At 47.0% G+C, this 21,951-nt stretch overlaps 2 protein-coding genes across 6 annotated transcripts; one reads left to right on the top strand and one right to left on the bottom strand.

Moving 5' to 3' along the window:
- Positions 1 to 308: 308 nt before the first annotated feature.
- On the top strand, positions 309 to 17,259 carry ripor3 (RIPOR family member 3). 2 transcript variants are annotated; one of them, XM_077578440.1, is made up of 25 exons: positions 309 to 456; positions 3,487 to 3,585; positions 4,284 to 4,439; positions 5,091 to 5,169; positions 5,630 to 5,653; positions 5,726 to 5,779; positions 6,229 to 6,378; positions 6,514 to 6,577; positions 6,651 to 6,694; positions 7,264 to 7,389; positions 7,633 to 7,778; positions 7,867 to 7,993; positions 8,384 to 8,538; positions 8,649 to 8,840; positions 9,706 to 9,814; positions 10,065 to 10,247; positions 10,386 to 10,504; positions 10,909 to 11,032; positions 11,098 to 11,227; positions 12,609 to 12,797; positions 15,486 to 15,653; positions 15,743 to 15,945; positions 16,623 to 16,706; positions 16,794 to 16,884; positions 16,955 to 17,259. In XM_077578440.1, exons 2-25 carry the CDS (start codon positions 3,488 to 3,490, stop codon positions 17,053 to 17,055), a joined length of 2,916 nt encoding a protein of 971 aa, XP_077434566.1. In that variant the 5' UTR covers positions 309 to 456; position 3,487; the 3' UTR covers positions 17,056 to 17,259. The 2 variants fall into 2 exon arrangements, with proteins under 2 accessions (XP_077434566.1, XP_077434567.1); XM_077578441.1 differs by lacking the exon at positions 16,623 to 16,706.
- Positions 17,260 to 17,943: 684 nt separating this feature from the next.
- Positions 17,944 to 21,721, bottom strand: blcap (bladder cancer associated protein). 4 transcript variants are annotated; one of them, XM_077578445.1, is made up of 3 exons: positions 21,434 to 21,721; positions 19,086 to 19,409; positions 17,944 to 18,345 (listed from the first exon to the last, which is right to left on the bottom strand). In XM_077578445.1, exons 2-3 carry the CDS (start codon positions 19,296 to 19,298, stop codon positions 18,295 to 18,297), a joined length of 264 nt encoding a protein of 87 aa, XP_077434571.1. In that variant the 5' UTR covers positions 19,299 to 19,409; positions 21,434 to 21,721; the 3' UTR covers positions 17,944 to 18,294. The 4 variants fall into 4 exon arrangements, with proteins under 4 accessions (XP_077434571.1, XP_077434573.1, XP_077434575.1 ...); XM_077578447.1 differs by lacking the exon at positions 21,434 to 21,721 and adding an exon at positions 21,186 to 21,362; XM_077578449.1 differs by lacking the exon at positions 21,434 to 21,721 and adding an exon at positions 21,076 to 21,163.
- Positions 21,722 to 21,951: the final 230 nt, after the last annotated feature.

A 21,951-nucleotide genomic window follows, 5' to 3' on the forward strand; every position in this document is an offset into this window, starting at 1 on the left:
GGGGAAGGGAACAAAAATCAGAAAAAGGTGCAGGCAAAAGAAAGAAGACAAAGTGAGAAGGAACAGCAGGCATAAGCGAGACGAGAGCGAGAGAACAGGTTGGACAAAAGGCGCAGGAGGAGGAGGAGCAAGAGGACGAGAGAAGCTAGAGGGGATGAAGACCACGGGAAACGGAGGAAGAGGAGGCGGCGAGGGAGAATGGGTGGGAGTGGTGAGGAAAGCACAGCCAAACCCGAGCAAGACAGAGAGAGAGAGAGAGAGAACAAGTCACGTCGTCGTCCTCAAAGTGATAATCAGCAACTGGAATCAATCAAATTGCGCAACATGTTTACAGGCGGCGCAAGCGGAGGAGCGCCGCAAATAGTCCGGGATGGAAGCCCGACCCCAGCGAGCTAAGGAAGCTTTGGACTTGCAACCAACTTCTTCCTAAATTTGTCTTCTTCATGCACACCACACGTAAGTAATTCATATCCATATTCATCATCAATGGAGTGATGATGTGCTCTCACATGAATGGCGTTCCGAGACGGGACAAACAAACAATTCCAAAAGTTGAAGGCAGCTGAATACACAGCTTGCATTGTATGAAGCAAAAGAAAAAGATAGGACTAAATAGTCTAAAATATTGTATATACTGTCGATCCTCAACTAGAGATGTCCAAATGAATCAAAAAGTAATTGGTTATCAAATTAATCATCAACTATTCTGCGAATGGAGTCATTTCTTAATTTAAAATTGTCCAAATTCTCCTATTTCAGCATATCAACAGTAATTGTTCACCGATTTCTGTAGTCCTTGACGAAAGAAGACTGATTGTCTTCTATGTTTAATAAAATAAAAAAGACATTTGCAAACATTTGTTTTTACTTTGGAAAACAATGACTGAACTTTTTGTTAAATCACGTTAAGAATACAAAGTACGAAATAAACCCCAATCGCTGGATAATAAAGAGTAATCAGGGGGAAAATGTTTTTCTCGTACATTTTAAATGAATCCAATTCATCGATTGAATAATGGATAGATTAATTGATTCTAAAAAAAATAATCGATAGTCACAGCACTAGTAAGTACAGAAGTGAAAGTAAGTTGCGGTCAGAGTACTCGGCAGCGTTGCATGCAGCAAACGTGCCGTAAAGCAACAAACAGACTACGAGGAGAACACACGTCAACGTCAACGGCAACACAAATCATCGGCAGCAGTGAATGCGCAGCAAACGCGTGCGTGCGTGCGCGTGCATCTCAGCAGGCGTCGCTCGTCTGTTGGCCACAGATAGCTAAGCTAAGATAACGGCCAGCTAAGCTAAGATAACGGCCAGCTAAGCTAAGATAACGGCCAGCGCATGCAGCGACATGCAACGCACGCTTCCACAAATGTTGTCCAGCTCATGTCGCTTTTTTGCGAGGGCTTTTCATGTCAAAATATTCGACTTGAAGCCGTCTGTCACGTTGGCGCTCATTTGAACGCGTCATGCGGTTTAAGGCCAACTCAAATGCCGAATGGGGTGCTGTAAGGCCAAACATATTTGCTAGGCCCAATGTACCCTTTTTATGATCAAAATATTCCTCAACCAATTTGCATGCCTATTGTGGCCTTTTGTCAACAAATCAAGCATTTGCGTTGGCCAGAAAAGTACTACTTTCTCTTTCTAGGGGTGTGCCCAAAAATGGCCGCGTCAGCCTATGATTAACGCAGTTTTGTTTTGTCAAGACGTTAGCCTGCATCTGCCAAATGTTGTCCGTTTGTCACGTTTGTCTGGTTTTTGGGCGAAATATTGCAACTTGGTAGCGAAACTCGAACTTTGCTCCATTTGACTTGACTCTGTGACATCACAGCATTTTTTGTGTGCCAAAATCAATCGATTGCACTTCAGTTTAGCACTTCTGTGAGGGGAAACTTTCCACAAGATTTGTTTTGTTTGGCTGCATTTTTCCTCTCTTTTTTTTTGAACCAGAGAACGTTTCTAAACCAATTCCTAATTGAATGTTTGATTGGTTAAGAGATGCCTTTCGATACTTAGCGTACTGTAGAAGAACAACTGTCAGTCCATTTGCTGTGCCTTGTCCAACATCCTGTCTACGTGCGTTCACGTGCGCACGTGTGTGCGTGTGTGTGTGGCATAGCTGCCCTCCCTGGGGATCATGACTCATTTGTAACCTCTGAACTCTCTCCTGCTTCTTGTTTGAGTTGGCGTGGATCCCAAAAGAAGACGTCGACCAAAGAGAAATCCTCGAGATGCCTTTCAACCAACATCTCTGGCTTCCGCGGACCTTGTTTTTCTGCCTTGCGTTGAGTTGAGTTCTTTCAGCGCTCGTCCTCAGTTACGAGTGGAAACCAGAGGGAAGTCCGGAGCAAGACAACAAAAGGAGGAAACGCGGCCTCGCAGTTGAAGATGACTCAGTCCTTCAGTGTCAGAGAATCACGTGGACCTTCAAAACCAAAGAATGAGATCAAAGATGCCGGAAGACGCAAGCCTTGGCGAGCTAAAGGTCTGAAGGGACGGCTAGGATACTTTGAGGTCTGAGGTTGGATATGTGAGGCCTGAAGTCTAAAGGCAGATCTGAAGGTTTGGGGAATGAAGTCTGAGGTCTAGTATTTGAGGTCTGAAGTCTAAGGAAGAATGTATAAGGTCCGAATATGATGTATCGGGTGAGATGAGATATCTGAGATGTTAACTATAACATCCGTAGTCTTAAGTCAAGCTTTCTCACGTACTTCCTGTGAAGTCGGAGAGTTCATGTCTGAGGTTTGAAGTCGAAAGTATGAAGTCTGAAGTCTGTCATCTGAAGTGAAAGTCTCAAATCGCTGGTCTGATCTCTGCGATCTAACATTTGAGGTGAGAACTCTGAGCACTGAAGTCTAAGCAAGAAAGTCCAAGATCTGAAGTCTGTGGATGAGCACTCGGGTCCGAGATGTAAGGTCTGAAGTTTGAGGTCTGTAGCCTGAAGTCTAGGGTCTAAGATCGGAAGTCATCCATTTGCAATTCTGGCTGTGGACCGGACCGGTCCGTTCCAGCCGCAGTCGCTCAAATGGAAACCTCCTTTCCTGCATCTTTCATCCAAACCTTTAACACCGCCAAAATCCTTTTCCGCACGCACCGCTGCTTTTTCAACTGACTTACCTGTCAACACAAAACCTGCCCAGTAATCCTTTAAACCGCCTTATTTTCTTGTGTTTATAAAGACAAATAGCAACATCATAAAAGGCAACTTAACCGTTTTTCGTCTCACCTTGGACGTGATCTCATGTTGTCTTCATGTGTTTGTTTGTCCCGGCGAGTAAACAAACGGCTGAAACGGTTGATAATTGGCAAAATGGCCACACGTAAGTCTCGGTACCCTGAATTATCTTCGGGAAGGCCCGTGTTTGCGCTCACTGGGAAGCGAGGCTGCACTTTTGGGCTCTTTGCCATCAGTGAGCTGACCTGCGCGAATGGATTGTGAAACAGGAAACCGGACGCCTGACAAGCACTTTTCCTGCTTCCAGGATGTCGGTCAAGCTGCGATTTGACTCGCCCTCGGATGGAACGCCGATCCAGCGGAGTCGCTCCTTCACGGGGTTCGGCTCTCTGACAGGACGGCGCCGGTGAGTGTTAGCATCGTTAGCACCAGGCTAACCGCAAAAGAGTACAAACGCTTGATTACTGTAATTAGATTGAATTACTTGTTACTTTTTTCAACCTCCCTGGATGACAAGATTTTAAGATTTATCAAAAAGCAGAGATTGCAACAACGTGGAGGAACGCGATCCAGTTCACGTCTTATCGATTCAGAGATGGAAGAGCCTTACTTTTGTTTTGTTTTTTTCCCTGGAGAGCTCAGCATTGTTCATTTGGTAATTTTATGTCATATGTTATAATCATTGCTTTCTCTTTTTTTCTTTTTTTTTTCTTTTAAGAGCCTTACTTGACAACAACAATTTAGCCCAAAAACCACCAGGTTCTGCAATTCAAAAATGTCAAGCCTAATCAAACATCCATCCATCCATTCATTACAGGTTTTGTTTTTTCATTTTCAGTTCATTAGCTAATTAGGCATTTTTGTGGGTCACAAGCTTAGCAAAGCTGTGGAAACGTGTTTTGATAGCATTTCTCTTAGATTTTGGTTTAAATAACATTTAACGTGCATTTATTTTTATTTTCCCCAGTAGGACATTTACGCAAGTTCAGAAAAAGAGTTTTGTGTGTAGTTTTTTCTTTTTCTTATGAAAACGGCTGTTAAAAGTATCTGTCGTTCAACTTAAGTACAGGGTATGAATACTTTTGCCAACCCTGGTCTTTTCAGGCCTTCCTCCGCCCGGAACTCTTTGCGCTCCAGTTCTGGGTCTGAAAGAAAAACTCCACGAGCCCCTTTGGCTCCCAGAAGAGGATTGGGATCGGTCTGGTCCCTGCAGCCGGAGGACGTGGACGGGGTCTTCCAGGCGCTACGCAAAGGCCTCAGGTAGCTGAACTCCAGGTCGCGTCCCATTTTCCGCACACGTGGCAGAGATGGGCCGTCTACGGTCTGTGGACTGCGTTCCGAGTCCAGAACTCTTTTGTCTATGCTCTGTTGTGTCAAATTTGAGGTCTGAAGTTTGAGTTGTGAGGTCCGTTATGTATGTTCTGATGACTAAGATCTGAAGGTTGGTATTTGAGGTCTGAAGTTTGAAATGTGGGGTCTGAAAAAGGATTTGGGATTTGAAATCTTAACTGATTGCCAACTCCAGTAAGTTTTAAGCTCTGACATGTGATGTCAACGCTCTATCCTTTAAAATATGAGGTCTGTTATCTTAAGGTGTGACGACTGAGGTCGGAGGTCGGAGATGAGCTTTGGCAGGATGAAGATTGCTGCGTGTGCTCGCTTTAAAATGTTATACAGAAGTTGAATATCTTTTGTTTGAAGCCGAAGAAAACACTGATTTGGGCTCTTACATGCGAGTTCTGAAAGATCTGAGATCTCTGAGGTCTGTAGTCGCAGATCTGTTGTCTAAAGGTCCGAAAGCCGAGATGGAAGAAGTGATGGTCAACTGTGCGGAAGATGATTGTGAGCGCTACCGTCTGAAAACGGAGCTTGGAAGTCTTTGAAATGGCTTGTTGGCGTGTGTGTGCGTAGGGAGCACGTGCGACGCCACCAGACTGAGATGGACTTTCTGTCGTCACGCCAGCGAGAAACCAAAAGAAATTCCAGACTGGTAAGCTCACGACAGCCTTATTGATTTTTGTACATTATTAACAAGGGGCTTTTCCACGGTTTTCTGCTCAGTTTCAACATCATCGGTTCTGAATGTTGAGATGCTACTCAGGACGGGCAAATTCCAGTGGGATCCACTGGCCACCCAAAAAAAAAAAAAGCGGGACCCTTTACTAGCACCTTTTTGTTTGTTTTCTTCAAATGAATATCTACAATCTATGGATAACTGCTTGGCATATTTCACCGATGGATTGTTTCGAATCGAAAGTAAATGAAAGCCCAAAACTAGCAAAGAGGCCTCCTTGGATTTTGCGTTTGGAGAGCCCCGCCCTGACAGAGCAATTCATCACGACGTGACATTTGCGTCCAATCACAGCCGAGGGCTCGAGCCCAAACGCAAGCGGGAGGTTTTCCCACGCATGAATGTGGCTTCACGCTTTTTTCCGTTTCTGTCTTTGCAGGGCTTCCAGTACGACCTGGACAAGGTGAGCGACGCTCGGCTTGGTGCCGCTCGCGATGCAACCAAAGTCACACTTTGTTCTGGTTTGCTCCTGCAGGAGATTCGAATTCAGGAGCGGTTTATCCGAAAGCTGGAATTCCAAATCAGCAAGGTAAACGTTGGGCGCGGACGTGAAATCCTTCTCCCAAGTCTTAAACTTGAAGGTTCTGAAGCGACTTGGATAAAAGCAAAAAGGAAAAACATCAACAAGTCAAGGATGAAAATCCGAGTCAGTCATTAGTTGTGTTAAGCCGGTTACAAGTCATGCAAGTTTGCCGTCATTCTAAACGTTCAAACAACTTTGATGTCAACGTAACGAAGGAACGAAGCATACAAGATGACGTCACTTTGGTGTGACGCACTTTCAAATGTCCTTATTCCGCTTCATATCAAAATCAATCCTCCCCAAAGGCTCCTGCGTTCAATTGATTACCAAAGACTAAAACGATGGCCATTTTTGCTATCATGATAGTTCGTTTTTGTTGTTAACGGAAACGTTTGTTTTTTCATTGGTTTGAGTTCCCTAAAATCGACGACAACACTGACGGATGCTAATTGCAGGTGGACGAGCTCTACGAGAACTACTGCGTCCAGTGGCGCCTGTGCCAGGGAGCCGTCAACATGAAGCGGGCCTTCTCGCTGGCGCCGTCCAGCAGGCAGTCCAGGGAGAGCCTCCTGGAGCTGGGACGCAACCACAGACACAGCGCGCAGGTTGGCCCTCGCCATCCAATGGGCCGTTCCTTTGCAAGGACACGCCCCCTCGGCCATTTCCCCACTTTGTCGTCAGGACAACTCCCGGTGTTGGCAGCAAAGGTGACATGGTTGAGCAACGTGCTGTCTTTGCAGGACATGTCGGCCATTGAGGGAGAGCTGGAGGTCCTGTTGGGAGAACTTCACGTCAAGATGAAAGGTAGAAATGCGACAAGCGGACGCTTGCGTTTGGCCGCACATTTGGATCATTTCGACGCCGTTTCCCATTTTAGGTCTCATTGGATTCGCCCGGCTGTGTCCCGGAGATCAGTATGAGGTGAGCGTCTCCGGCTAACCGCTTAGCGCACTCGGCGTCGCTCCATGTGACCCCGTGTGACCCCATGTGAAGACTTCAAATCAAGAGCGCCATTTGTGCATTTCCTCTTGACCCGTTCCCATCCACGGACTCTTGAAAGCGGCAGCTGCTCCCCGTGTGGCTCAAGCAACGCCGTCCACGCGGCATGAAACGGCGCAGGGCGTGTCCTCACACAACACGGCTTGCCGTTGGTCTGGATTTCGCCTAAATTCATCTTTCATCCCACATGCGACGTAGCGCATCTGCTGGCGCTGGCGCTGTGCGATGAAAGATGGCTTGACTGGCATTTCCGTGGGCCAGAAAAGTGACTCGAAGTGCAGGCCTGAGTCAAGAAAGTACACGACTGTACTTTTTGTGGCACGGCTGCGCTTCATTACCGCAATGTGTAGAAGAAGCCCACAGACATTAACCACTAGAGGGCGCCTCGGTTGGTTGAGAACGTGCGGTGCTAGCGTCCATCTCGAACGCCCACCTATCTATTTACGTTATCAGCTACCGTCTGTCTTACTTAGCGTGCCTCGTCGTTCCAGGTTGTGATCCAATTGGGCCGTCAGCGCTGGAGGATTCGCGGCCGCATCCAAAGCGACGACGTGCAGTCTTGGGACGAGGAGGAGATGCTCTTCCTGCCGCATATCAAGCACAACTTTGAGATCAAGGTGAGGCCGTTTGGTGGCGACTTTTCAAACTGGAGCTCAAAATCATTTGCAATAAATGAAGTATCGTTCGTCGGCGTCACAAAAAGACATTTTCAAACACGTCTTTTGAATTCCTCTGAAATTGAGCTGCTGATGTTTAGTTGGCGTTCTCGGAAACATTTGTGGCCCCCAAATTTGGACCTGGTCGTCTCTCCGTGTTGTGTGCTGAAACTGGTACCCCCCGCCCCCCCCCCCCCCACTCAGGTTTCAGAGGCCAAGGGTCTGGGCTGGCAGCTGGTGGGCACGGTGACCTGTGCCAGCGCACACTTCTTTGTGGCTACTCCCCAACTCATGCTGGTGGACGTCACCCAGCTGGGGACCATCAAGCTACAGCTGGAGGTCACCTGGAAGTAAGCGAGACGCACCGCCGCCAGCAAGACCGCCAGCAAGACCACCACCACAAGTGGAAATCTCATGCGTGTGTGTTTGTGCGTGGAGTCCGTTGGACAGTGGTGAGAAGGTGGGACTTTTGTCCAGCAGCAGACCGTCGGGGTGGAGCAGGAAGACTTCGGTGCAAAGTTGGACGGCACCCAGCACGCCGTCCTTCTCAGAGAAGTACTTCCTGGTGAGTGTGCGGGACACTGATCGGTCAGCTGGCTCGGGAGATGCAGACGTTGGCACCGTAGCCATCAAGAAGGTGGCTAGCAAGGAAGGCAACCATGTCGAGATGAGCTAGCGAGCTGGCTAGCCGGCTAGCTGGCTAGCTGGCGAGGTCGCTCAATAGGCACATGTTAAGGAGCTGGGTGGGAAGCTGGACAGACAGCCAAGAAGGACGGTTTTGGAGAGCTAAGCAAGAAGCTAGACAGATCGATACGTAGCAAGCTAGGGAGCTCATGACGCTATCTGGAGCTAGCTACATTTTAGCCGGAAGCTAGCTTGGTTGCTTATGAGCATGTGAAGACTTGAATTTGAAAGTAGTGGCCAACATGTCTGAATCTCGATGGTTGCGTCGCAGTCAGTGGTGCGAGAACTGCAGGACGGAGGAGGAGGAGGTGCTTCGGTCCCGCTCCGGATGTCCAAAAGTGGGCGGGACAGGGGCGTGTCCTTAATGAGCTACCTGTCACATTCTTCCATCGCGTCCAGCCTATCACAGGCCAAGACACCGCCCAGGTAAAGGCACACCGCAACACATCCGGCCGTCGGTCCATCCGTCCTTTCTTCTGTCCCTTCACCATTTCATCCGTCCATCATTTCTTTCCTTGACCTTTCCATCCGTGCAGCCTGAGCAGCAGCAGCGTGGCGGGGAGTCAAACTCAAGTTTCCCTGGAGGAGAACGAAGAGGAAGGAGGCAGCAGCAGCGGGCGGAGGAGGAGAAAGTTGGGCGGGGAGGACGAGGACGAGGACGAGGACGAGGACGAGGACGAGGCCTGGGGAGGAACCTTTGCTTCTCCTTCCCTTGTGGATCTTCACAGGTGACAAGGACAGCGTTTGACACCGACACCACCCTCGGGGCTCCACGTTGGACATTTTGCTCCACTTCTTTTTTCCTCGTCAGCCGACCCATAATCGTGTTCATGCAACTGCAATCAAACTCTTTCCATTTCCAGCTTATTATGTCAACAATGTACGGCTGACATCAAAGGGTTTTGTGAAAGGGCCGCGTGTTGGCAACATCATGTCATTTGCTTTTACGTTTGGATTTGACCACGTTCAGATACAAACTACTGACCAGAGAGGAGAATGACATTTCAATTGAAGAGCTCCCTCTGCTGGCTGTTGAATGTACTACAACTACTACTCATTTTGGGCAGATTCCAAATGAACAGGAAGTAAAGAGTACAAAAAACTAATTTGACACGAATGACAAGAGTTGATGTTACTTAAGAGCTCATTTAGCCATTTTCAGCAGTAAGGAGATATTTGTTATTCATTATTCTCATGAACAATACCGTTAAAAACTCCCTTCTGCCACTTGCTGTCGACTGAAGATGACATCACGCGTGCTCAGGAAACTGCGTACGAGCAATCATGGCGCGTTTGCGTTGGTGGTGATGACCAAAGCCGGAAAACTGGCGAAGTGTTCGTAAATGGTCGCGTGATGTCATCTTCAGTCAGCGGAAAATGAGCTTTAAAAAAAAATAAAAAATCTTCATTCATAATTTCCAATGTTTTCAATTACAACAGTTTTATTTGTCTTAAGATTTTTTTTTCATCAAACATTTTCTTGTTTTGTCCCCAAAAAGAAATCGGCGTCCTTATCGTGATTTAAATGGTTGGCCAAATAATCGTGATGGCGATTGTCTTCATAATGGAGCAGCTACTTTTTGCCAACTTTAGGTCCGGCACCCCCGACGTCCTCAAAGACAACCAAGACAACCCAAACCCAGCAGGACTTCCGCTGGAGGCCGAGGACGGCGCCCCCGACAACGTCAGCCGCCAGTGCAAAGTTGGTCCGCATCCTTTTGCTATCAAATCTCCGCATTCGCAACAAGTAGGGCTCGACCCATGAGCAAAAAAAATGCCCGTCGATCTGGCCTTTATTTGGCCGATTGTTTGAAGGGCAACAATGGGCCGATTAAAATTGCCGTCCGATGAATCGGTCGGGCCCGAGCCAGAAGCGCTTTCATCACATTTGCCTCCTGGTCAAAGCATGGAAAGCAGACTTTTGACGTGTGCGCTCCTTCAATGGCTGGCAGGACGCGTCCCCGCCCACATCGGCGGGGGTCTCGGGCCCCGGCGGCGGCGAGCGGCGGGCGCAGGCCCTGCGACTGGGGGCGCTGATGGCCGAGCTGGACAGAAACTTGCGGACGCTGCCGAGCTGCGAGAGCCCGCTGAGGGTCCTGAAGCAGCAGGTGGAACACCTCAACACCATCCTGAGGGTGAGACGCACGCGTGTGCGGCGGGCGGCCACAGGGGGCGCTGCGGGGCGGGCGCTGGGGGCGGCCACAGGGGGCGCTGCGGGGCGGCCACCAAGAGCCCACCAGCGTTGTCACGATGTCTGCTGTCCTCTCCCTCAGAACGACCTGTCGCTCATGAGAGCGGCGTCATCGGACGACACCTTGGCTGTGGAGGAGGTCCTCTGCAGCTTTGACTTCCTGTCACACGACGACGACGCCGACACTTCCTGTTTGGCCAGGTGAGTTTTTTTATGCATGCAGCACGTGTAGACCGATTCTTAGTCGTCAAGGAGGACGAGAAGTCACGTTTCAAGCTTCTTCCTGGCTCAAATGAAGACGGCGACGGTGGCATCCCGACTGCTGCTACTCGGTATCGGTGCCAATAGCAGTCTTATTTCAAGGTATCGGAACTCTCGGCGGTGACCGATACCATTATCGTGCGGTTGCTTTCGAAAGAAATTAGAAATGATATGAATACAACTACATATAACTTCATGCAATTGTAAGGAAAAATCATCTGGATGCAGATTTCAAATCATCTGTCATTTTTGGGCGGGGAATTGGATTTCGTCGTGGTTTCGGGATTTGGTATCAGTAGCAGTGACTACTCAAGAGTTGCATGTGTCTTTGATGTCCCCAACAGCGCGTCTTGTCGGGACGAGCAATGGGCTGGCGAGGAGGCGGCGGCGGCCCCGCTGACTTGCGGTCACTGGGGTCTGGACCAGGTCCTGGAGACACACCTGGACGCTTGCTGCATCCTGCTGGAGGTTCGCCAAGGCTAAAGTCTGCGCAAGTTCCTTCCTCTGATGTCCTGCCGCTTGCTTGTGCTCAGATGCTGCAGAGGGTCAACTTCACTTTAGCTCGTTCGCATCTGCTGGACGACCTTTCTCAGCAGGCGCACGTCCTCGACACGATCGGACGCTTACTGCTGGAGGACAAGGACGACGTCTCCACTCAAGACCGTCAGTACAACAAACAGCTAGCTAACAAGCTAACAAGCTAACAAGCTAGCTCGCCTCTGACTGACAAAATGCTGTTGATTTGCTTGCTTATTTGTTGGCTGGATTGTTAGTCGGTTACTTTGGCGGGTGGCTTGACGAGATGGTTGATTTTAGGGCCCGACCGATTAATCGGCCGATCATCGCCCTTCAAACATCGGCCAAAACAATCGTAGATGATAATCGGCTGCCGATCGGTTGGTTGGCTGTCATTTGATGACGTAGTTGCTGGATGGTGGTTGTTTTTTGTTGCTTGGCGAGATGACTTGGCTGGTTGTTGCTTGTTTGTTACTTTGGTGGCTTTGGTGGCGTTGGTTAGCTTACTTGGTGATTGTTTGTAGTTTTTTTTGCTGCTGGTTGCTTGTCAATGTTCTTGGTTTTTGCTCGCTCGCTTTTATTTGGCCGCTTGCTCTGTTGCTTATTTGTTCTTCTTTTTGTAGGGACAGACCGATTATGGGCCGTGCCGATTATCGGTACCGAGATTTAGCATTTTGACAAATAATGCCATCTGCCATTTTTACAAATCTGAAAGCCGATAAAGCTGTTATCTCTCTGAGCGGCGAATGTTTGCAAACTGAGTGAATTTTGTGTTTTCTTCAGGATTGCTAAAAGGTTGCAAAAGGTTGCAAAGATGCTCACAGGCACTTTTTACTCGTCACAAACTGGTTTTCTTTCACAGTTTGTGAACATCTTTTCAAACATTTGACGAAGCCCAAATTTGCTACGTTGGCAAGCACAAAGATTTTGAGCCATTTAAAAGTGGGTTCATTTCATGGAAATGTTTATTTTAAATGTCACTTCGCTTTATAAGAGATGCTGCGTTTTGCTTTTGCTCAAATGAAAACTAACATAAGTGAAAGTTCTGTTGGGATAGGCTCCAGCACCCCCGCGACCCTTGTGAGGAGGACAAGCGGTTAAGAAAATGGATGGATGGAGATTTGCTATCGAAAAGTATTTACTTTTTTGTTTTTTGTTTGTCTGTTTGCTGTATTTTAAATGAAAAGAACATGTTGAAAATGTCATTTCATTTTTGTTTCAGGCAATAACAAAGCACTCAGTCGGTGTCAGGTTAAACAAAAGGGAAAAAAAAGAGAGAAAAAAAACATTTGAAAAGTTGTTTTGACAAACAGGTTTCATTTTTTTACATTTTGATGCTGATATTTTGGATTTTACTGCAAAAGAATATCGACTCCAAATATCGGTTATGGTCCTCCTTGCCTACTAATAATCGGCAGTTTTTGGGCTTGGAGCGATGGCGGAGGTTGCCAGCTCACTTTTTGTTGTTGTTGCTGTTTTGGTGGGCTTTGGCGGAGGTTGCCAGATTGTCCTGTGTTGTGTCGTCCAGTGTTTCCCGAGGATCAACGGAGCGTGGAGGTTCTGCAGTTCTGGGCCGAGTGCGTGCCAGACGGCGCCGCCGCGGGGTCTTCGCCGTTCCGCTGCCACCCGGACAACTTCGTCGACGCCCTCAGGAGGCGTTACTCGCACAAAATTCCAGCCAAAGCCAAGGCCAAGCAGCCGGAGCTCCCCGAAAGAGGTAACAGCCAAGACGGCCCTTTACGTAAACATGTGTCGCCAAATGTGTCTTTGTTGTGTGTGGGATGTTGTTGTTGTTTTTTGCCTCATGAGGAGGAAATTCAATTGAATTCAATTGTCAGTTTGAAATTGGAACATTCGGATCATTTTCTCAACTGCTATTCTTTAGGGATAAACCGATTATCGGCCGGGCCGATATGCAGCATTTTGCCGAATATCGGCCAGCAGAGGCCGATCCAATTTTTTCAAAAGCGTTCACTTCAGGGAACTCATTTAAATTCATTTATTTTGTTCATTTCGAAACGACTTCATTTGGACCTCCTTCCGGTTCGAGCTGCCAAAGTCACATGACCTTGCGGTTGAAAAATAGCATTTGTGCTGAACCCGATGGGGTTTAGTAACAGCTCCGCCTGCTGGCGAAACACCAAATTACAGACGTCAACTGTTACACGGACGCCCTTAAAAGTGTGACTATTTCTTGGCCTTTCTTCACAAATCCTTGTGCGCTCTCGGCCATGTTGAAACTTGAAAAGTTCTCTCGGCTCGGAAACTCGGATATCAAAATAAATTCCCAGTTGTCCAGTAGAAAATACGACACGAGGCGGCGTTCACGTGCAATTTTCTACTCTGCAAGTCGCGTGTGGTATTTACCATCATTTTGGTACCACAACTCTTAGAAAATACACACACAAGTTCTGGCTTGATCAAAGCTTCTTCTTTTTTTTGGATAGTTTGAAATGGCTTACCTTAAATGGAATTCTGCGTCCCATTGGAGCCAACTGTTGAATCCTGCTCGGTTATAGTGCATCTTGCAGCTCTAAATAGTTCTTAAATCCGTGTTAGCTCCATGCTATCTGCTACACGTCCACAGGAGTCTCCTATTCCTTCTTCTAATTCCTTTGGACGCTTGTCAATACTTTGACTGCATTAGCGCCCCCTTCTTTAGCATTGATGTCTACGGCGATGAGAAGAAGGCCACCGGCGGTATTGCCTGACTACGTCTTCATCTTTCCTTTTTCAACTGGAGGCTGGCGGGTGCTTTTGGTGTATTACCGCCACCTTCAGTAAACAAAGTGCATGCGCATGCACGTGGCAGTCATTTTTTGTTTTCTAATAAACTGTACGTTAACTGAAAGACAAAGCGAAAGATTGAACACAAATGCCCCCCCCCCCCCCCAAAAAAAAATATATATATATAAAGTAAGAATTAACCATAAAAAAGACCAAATAAATGAGGATGCAGTTATTATGTACTAGGGTGATGTGTCTTATGATTCAAACAGATTTGTTTTGTTTTGCAATTGAAACCAGTGAAACATTAGCATAAAAAGTGTCACAGGAATTTGACTGTCATCATTTGCCGACATGTTTTTGCCTCTTTATTTACACAGCCTGCTGTCGTAATTGATTTAAAGTATTTATTGTTTTGAAATTGATCAGGCCACGTTGAATAAAAATGTAACTGTATTGTATTCAATTCTTAATGTAAAAATGTATTCCTATTTTTATTATTGTTAGAGCAAACATTTTATAGTGTTTGCCGCATTGGAACTTCTGAAAATGAAAGTAAAATCGGTACGGCACGAAATTCTGAACTGAATCGAAAATCAAGATGTCAATCGTGAATCGAAGCGGGCTCTTGTGAATCGAATTGAATCCATTTTGGAAATCTGAATCCATACCCAGACCAAGTCCTCAAAGTGCGTTTCGTTCAATGATTGTCTTTGATGTGTGTAAGTCCTTGTGTTTTGGATGTGGAACCAAACATGTCTTTGTTGTATGTCAACATGTTAGCGTGTTTTTGATGTCTTTCTTTTACGTGAGCGTACGCGTGCTCTTTGATGGAATTGATGCGTGAAAGTGTCATCAATGTAACTACGTTTGTCTTTAGGGCCCGACCGATATGCTTTTTTTTTTTTTGAGGCCGATGCTGATACCGATTTTAGGCAGAAAAAAAATACCGATTGCAGATTAATCAATAAATACATATTTAATGCATACAATTAATTGATTGCATCCATGATGTACACACTTAAAAGTGCGTAGAGAAGAACGTTGCGTTGATTTTTTGCCTTTGCGCAACGTTGTCTCACCGCTGGGTTTGTGTTCCCACAGCATGTGAGTGTGAATATCCGTTATTTGAAGGAAAAACACTCACGCTAACAGTCGATGCTAACTTCCTGTTAACATTTGAATGGGATCCTCCCTCCTCTTTTAGCATTAGCGCTAGGCTAGCCATGTTTTTAAAACAAATCACTTTTGTATTTAAATATACAGTGGATGTAATTCTTAATGTCATGTGTTTAGTTTGACAGTTAAGTCCAAGTGGGCTGTCATTAAACAGCTTCAAGGACGCTTTATGGACAACAGAATAGCATACGCGACACACTTGCTAGTTGCTAATGCTACGCAAACAAAATGGTGCGTTCGGGGTACTTTCACAGTGTCGGAAACTTGGGTTTTCTTCGATGATAACGTTAAGGGCAAAAAGATCGGCCATTTGGCCCAATTGGTGGATTGTTTTGGCCGATGTTTGAAGGGCAACAATCGGTCGGGCTTATCATTGTCTTTGATGCACTGAAGTCAACAAGTCACCTCGTGTCTTTGAGGCACGTGGATGAGAAGCATCGCCTGTAAGAAGAAGTCTGTCTCGCCCGAGTCAACAAACGTGTCTTTGATGTGCGTTCAGTGTTCCGCAGGCTGCTGCAGCAGGTGCAGGCGGCCTGCAGGGCGGCGCTGTGGCCTCCTCAGCCTCCGTGTGCTGCCGACAGAGTCAGCGTCTTCCAGCTGTCTGTTTACTTGAGACGATGCCACGTCCTTACGCTGGGCGAGCACGTCGCCCGCCTCTCCAAGGAAGGTGCGTCCCGCCGGCCGCCATCGGCCGCCATCGGCCGCCTCTCGCTCTCGGCCCGAACGCACTGTGGTCTGAACGCCGCGGCCTTTCAGAGTGCTTCCTGTCGGCCGTGAAGGGTCCCAAGCGGCGGGGCGCCCTGACCCGAATGACGTCGCGGGGCGTGGCCCGCCTTCTCCCGCTGGGCTGCACGCTGCGGGCCATGGCGGCGCTCCTGACAGACGCCGACCGCAAGGTGCGCCGGGCCGCCGCCCACTGCCTGAAACGGGCCGCCGCCTGCGCCGCCTTCCGAGCCAGGGTACGTAGGCCCCGCCTCCTGTGTGTGTAGCACGTGGCGAGGCTAACGTTCAAAGTGTGCGTGTGCAACCGTTTGATTGGATTTGGTACGGCTCAGATCGAGAGCTGATGATGCAATCAGCTTCTCGTCGCCATTTTACAAACGTGGGAACGAAAATATGACTTCTATCAAAGTTAAAGCTTCGATTTTGACAGCCCGAAGAATTAGTCAAAATGAGTGCATTCATTTTGAGGTCATTCAAGTTCCTTTGATCTTTTTTCAATTGAACTCAATTTTATGAATGGAAGATGCAGAAATATTTCGATTAGTTTGAACATTTTGCTCCACTTTTATGTTAACAAGAGTAAGAAAAACATTTTTTTTTCATTCTTTTATTGTACATTTTGGAACAGATATCAAATTTGTGATGAATCGTGAGTTAACTATTGAACTCATGTGATTAATTACAATAAAAAATTCTAATCACCTGACACCCCGATATACATATACACATTTTTGGGGGTGGCTGGCAGGGGTTTAATAATCTGTAAGCCGCAAAATATGGAGGTACAACGCCGGCCATAAGATAAGATTTTTGGGCCCAAATACAAATGTGTGATTGACGGTGTTTTCAATCTGTTTAGTGTGTTTCATGCGTGTGAATTTGCGTGTGTGCGTGCGTGCGTGCGTGCGTGCAGGCACTCGTTTACTACACGGAGAGTTTGAGGAGCACGGATGTGATCATCCAGCGTAACTCTTGTCTGGCGCTCCGATGTTTGGCGGTGAGCCAACGCGCGGTCGGCCATCTTTTGCCGGCGTCTGCCGCCCGCGCCAACTTTTCTTTTGTGTGTGTTTGTGCGCACACGCAGGCCACGGAGAGTTTGGAGCACATGGTCGAACTTCGCAGGTGTCCCGACGAAGACGTTCGGAACGCCGCCAAGGAGGCGGTCCTCTCTTTCGGTAGCTCTCTCCTGATTGGCTGACGGCTTTCATTGCCGGCATTCCTCTCATTTGATGTCGTTGTTGGCAGGTCAAAAAGGTCACGCGGCCTTCCAGAGGATGGAGCAGCTTGACTTGGAGATGCAGGAAGACTTTTTTCAGAATTTGGAGACGGAGATGACTTTCCTATAAAGGCAACATTTTGTTTCCATGGCGGCCATCGCACGACGTTATTAACTTTTGATGCCCATTCAAGTCGCACGATGTACGACGCAAGCGCCCCAACGTGGTCGCTTGCTGCCCGGTGGACTCGATGTGCCCAAGAGACGAGCAAAAGAGAAAAGCAGCAACAAAGAAGAAGAATCAATTACAATTAAAACGTATTTGAAAAGTTGAGTCTGGAGAATATTCCTCATTTGATTTCGAACAAGGCTCTCAAATAGGAGAATCGGCGGCTTTGCATGGAGACGTTTTAGACATTCCGAATGAAGATCTCGGGTCACATGTCGACATGTGACCCGAGATCCGTTCAATCAGATCAGCCCCGCACGGACATCGATCGCGCCATCGATCAAGATGGAGTTTGTTGGTCATTTAGCACACAAGTTGTGACAACATCTTGATCAGAACAAGTTCTCTGCTGTGGGGAGACGCCGCCATTTTAGTGGGCGGAAACGATGACATCATGCTGCGTCCAGACAGAGCACGCACGCACGCAGCCTCGCCATTCCCAATGAAGCGTAAACGCGACGCGCGTCGGGATTGACAATGAAATTCCAATCGGTGTTTATATGGAGCTTTTTCATTTTTTCTTTGCGTTTGGCCGCTGACATTCATTCGAATCGCAATTCATGGCTAAAGCAGGCCACGGATTTGCCTTGCGTTCTGTCCCCAGATGTGGAATGCATCACGTATGCAGATGTTGCATTTGCTCACGGTGGTTGCAAAGACAAATTGGTTTCCACAAAGCTTACAACGAATCCCAACGGAATGAAAATCTTTTCAGGTTTGTCGAAACATTGAACATCTGCAACAATAAGCGGCTTTTCTTTTGGAACGAATGAATGCGCACAATTCTAATGGAGGAAAAACAAAATATTTTATTTCACTTAAAAACAACTATGAAGCAACATGAGATTTAAAAAAAGAAAAAAAAGTCACGTTGCCTTCCGACGAGTGTGTTTGTGTGAATTGTTTCTTTCGCATGTGCTGAAAATACTGACAATCACATCAAAGAAGATGGAAGTGCGCGTGTGTGCGTGAAGTCAGAAGAAAAGGAGCGGCCAGCAGGTTTGATTGTCCGATTGTGCGTCCGCACGCACACGCGGGCCCAGAAAACAAAATGTCCGCCGCGTCTCCCTTTTCAAGTCTTTACATCGAAGTGGGTCTTGCGTCCAGCATGGCGGCGGCGCGCCCGTGTGGGCGGGGCCTCTAGGTGCCCACGATGGCCGGGTCATGGGCGGCGTGCGGCAGGGCGGCGTCCTGGAAGCCAGACGTCCAACCACAAAAGACACAATTAGAGCTTTGCCGCCAACTGGAGGCATTTTGGGGGGGGGGGGCGCCAAGGAACTATGTTTATGTGGAATGAGGAGCTGCACTTGGACAAACGTTGTGCTTTGACGAGAGATGGACCGATAATCGGACCATATTGGGACAAATATCGGCCTTTTTCAAATCCGATCGAAGGTAGATCGAAAAAGCACTTTCATCTCAGGGAGCTATTATTTAAATTTCCAGTTAACCTTTTCTTTTTGATATGAAAACAAAGAAATGTGACAGATTTCTTGTAAAATATTTACAGTAGAAAACTATCGAGAGCGATGGATGCTGGTTCAAGGGTTCAAGCAAAAACGATTTCAAATTGATTGATATATATCAATATCGAGGCACTTAGCTGCTAATGCTAGCATGCGTCGACTTCCTCCACATTTTGAGTCTTGGTCTGATTTTTTCCGCGCGGATTTTAAACATGGAAACCTTGTGAAAATAAAACGCCGCTACAAAAACCAACCACCGGAGGGTGCTAAAACCGCACAAATGGAAATCAACGCTATTATATGGAATATACCGTTGATGATTACTTCTCGTCATCGGCGCCGCCCCCGAAAAAAACCCCACGGGTGCGTCTATCGCTAGCTTCGACGGCATCTCGCGTCACGAAGCCGGTCGCCGGGCCGAAGCTTTTGCCCCGCCGAGGTTCAACGTGGCCCGCGGGCGCTTACCTGGCAGTGGTAGAGGAAGCAGTTGCCCCAGCAGCTGTAGCAGAGGAGGAAGAGCGCGGCGAGGAAGACCAAGGCACAGATGGTGCACGGCTTCCTCTCCAGCAGGAAGCTGAGCAGGTAGAAGCCCATGAACATGGAGTGGTTGAACCACAGCGCCGGGTTGAGCGGCTTGGGGATCAGCAGCACCGGCAGCAGCCACTGCAGGCAATACATGCTTGACGCCGTACTCGCGGGTGGGCGGGGCACGGCGGGGAGGGGGCGGGGCGCCAGTCTCAGCGGAGGAAGCGCAAGATGACGGCAAACGTTGACCGGGTCAGCTCATCCCTGCGCACACACCACAGCAAAATTCAACACACGCTCGGCGAGCCCACAAAAGGCGCGCAAAAATAAATGATCGTCCTCATCGTGATTTCAAATAATTGCCAATCAGATTTTCTTCAGAATCGAGCAGCCCTCTCATCCATTATCAAATTAAGAACTACAAAAATGAATGAAGTACATTTTATTTTTGTAGCCCGATCGATTCACAAAACCATTCAATTATTTTAGCATTTTTGCCCCAAATTCATGAAAAGTTTGAATTTTAAAGGCCTCCTTTTTGGGGTATCGTTTTGTTTTCTTGAAATTTCAAGTACTTGCTTCCATTTTTGAAAGACAAGATTTATTGCACTTCTTCAAATCTTTTTCATTTCTATTTGCAATTATTGCATTACAATGACACATTTCAGCTCATCCTCGCGGATGATTTTTCATTATCAATAAAATCAACTCAAATTTGTAACCAGTTTGGGCATCAAGTTGCATTTCCGATTTCATGTTTGTAGAATTGTTATCATGTCCTTGATATTGCGAAATTTTGGGCAAAATGCTTTGTTATGGAATAAAGGGATGGAAATCATCATGGTTTTTTGAATCCAATTTTTGGACAAAAGAATGGACTGATTGTGATTATTAAAATAATGTTATGAGCAAACAAGCTCATTTTGAGAACCAAAATGCCACAAAAACGTCAACTTTTGAGCAATTCATCAAATTCAAATCCACATGGAAATGCAGACGATGCAATTTTCAAATCGCAAACGTTGGAATTTAGCAATGATCTAGCGATTGGCAAATGAAGCTTCATGAAGCACTTTGATTTTTTTTTTTACTCCTCTAGATGGCACACTTGGGGTTCAAAATGCATTATTCCAAATTCCATCCATTTCCACTGTACAGACTTAATAGCCTTTAAATTATCTAGAGGAATAATAATAAAAATTAATCCAACAGCTTCATTTTGCTATCAGTAGAAAAAAACCTGCTTCGTTTCAGTTGGTTGGCCTTTTTTTTTTTCTACATGTACTTTATTTCTGCAATGTCTAAACGTGTTGCGCACTACTCGACATTGTCACGTGACGTGTTAGTGTTTCATGAAACAATTTCAAGCAATAAAGCCACAGATTTTTTTTTGTAACGTCGGATTGACACTGACAGCTTTAAATGTCTAAAATGTTCAGTAAGCTAACGAGTCAAAGCAAATTAAAGTGTCTTTCATGTCACTTTATGGTTCATTTGATTTGATTTTCGCCTAAACCAACCGAACCTATTAAACAAGACACAAACATTTACGGATAATAACTGATATAAGACGTCACGAATTACTTGTGGTTGTTCAAAGATACTAACCGTATATTGATTATATTAATTGTCAGCTTGAACTGCTTTAAGTGTATCTAATAATGTCACGAACACACTTTTCTGCTTGGCTCCAAGTTCCCACGAACGACACAATCAAGAACGAAAACAAGGATAAAGTCGAAGAACACTAACGACACGTCGACCAAAGCTCATTCGAAAAAACGCCCAAATTTGGAGCGGCCACCGCTGGGGACCATCAACGCGTCGACTTTCAACAAGCAAAACACTTTCCCCTGGAAGTCGAGCAACGCTTGAACACTTCGGCAGAGAGCAAACGCGACCAAGTTGAAAACTTGAAATCATTTCACGCCTTTTCCAAAACGCCGCTGGGCTCGCGTCGTCCACGTAAAGGATGCTAACGCGCCATGCTAGCGCGGCGGGCTAATTTAGCGGCTTTAGCTGCTTCCATTCTCTTCCTACCGTTGTCGTCGTCGCTCCGGGCCGATGACGTCATTAAGACAAAGCACGGCGCCCGTGTGAAACGTTAACGGCGCTTTGCAATTTGGCGTCCGGGCAAGGTCACGCCACGAAGGCCGTTGACGCCGGCTAACCTCCTACTTCTCCTCATTTCAATTGACAGGCGGCGGCGCACAAACGAGGCGAAACGACCCTGATGTGGACAAACGATCGCCTTGAAAACACTCGACGAGACCAACGAGCGGACAAACCTGACAGCTTTTTGCATCATTCTGGCCGTAAAGCGTCCACGAAGAGGGTTTGTTCCGTTTCACCGAGCTGCTGCGTACGTGTTTGCTATCCACTTAGCAAATGGGCTAAGCAACTACGAGGACCCCGGCCGGTGCGGCCAGCTGGCAGAGGTGTCCGTAGATCTGCCTGAGAGCGAAAGAGAGAGAGAGAAAAAAAAAAAGATCTGCCTGAAAACATATGTGCCGCTGTGGCACTGATCTGAATATATGACTAGATAGCCGATAGGACAAGACTCACAGAATGTGATTTCGCAATGTCCTCAAGCGGTCACATCACATGACGGCAGCTCATTTGTGGATGCATGAGGTCAAATCAGGTCAATCCCACAATCCCTTATTTTCGTCTTTCCATCATGATTGTGAATCCTTCAATCAAACTTGTTTTGATTTACACGTCAGGTTGTTCACTTGATCTTCCATTGGATTCTTCAACAATTCCTAATAAGTATCTTTTATTTGAATGAAGGTTTTAGCGTCGC

The sequence above is a fragment of the Vanacampus margaritifer genome, chromosome 10 (assembly GCF_051991255.1).
Source record: "Vanacampus margaritifer isolate UIUO_Vmar chromosome 10, RoL_Vmar_1.0, whole genome shotgun sequence".
NCBI classification, from domain to species: Eukaryota; Metazoa; Chordata; class Actinopteri; order Syngnathiformes; family Syngnathidae; genus Vanacampus; species Vanacampus margaritifer.

Excerpts from the sequence above, each read along its gene's own strand:
- ripor3 (XM_077578440.1), top strand. The coding sequence starts at position 3,488 with ATGTCGGTCAAGCTGCGATTTGACTCGCCCTCGGATGGAACGCCGATC. Across the intron at positions 6,578-6,650 it reads ACTTCACGTCAAGATGAAAG|GTCTCATTGGATTCGCCCGG; the intron begins GTAGAAATGCGA and ends TTCCCATTTTAG. Across the intron at positions 6,695-7,263 it reads GTCCCGGAGATCAGTATGAG|GTTGTGATCCAATTGGGCCG; the intron begins GTGAGCGTCTCC and ends TCGTCGTTCCAG.
- blcap (XM_077578445.1), bottom strand. The coding sequence starts at position 19,298 with ATGTATTGCCTGCAGTGGCTGCTGCCGGTGCTGCTGATCCCCAAGCCG. Across the intron at positions 18,346-19,085 it reads GCTTCCTCTACCACTGCCAG|GACGCCGCCCTGCCGCACGC; the intron begins GTAAGCGCCCGC and ends TCTGGCTTCCAG.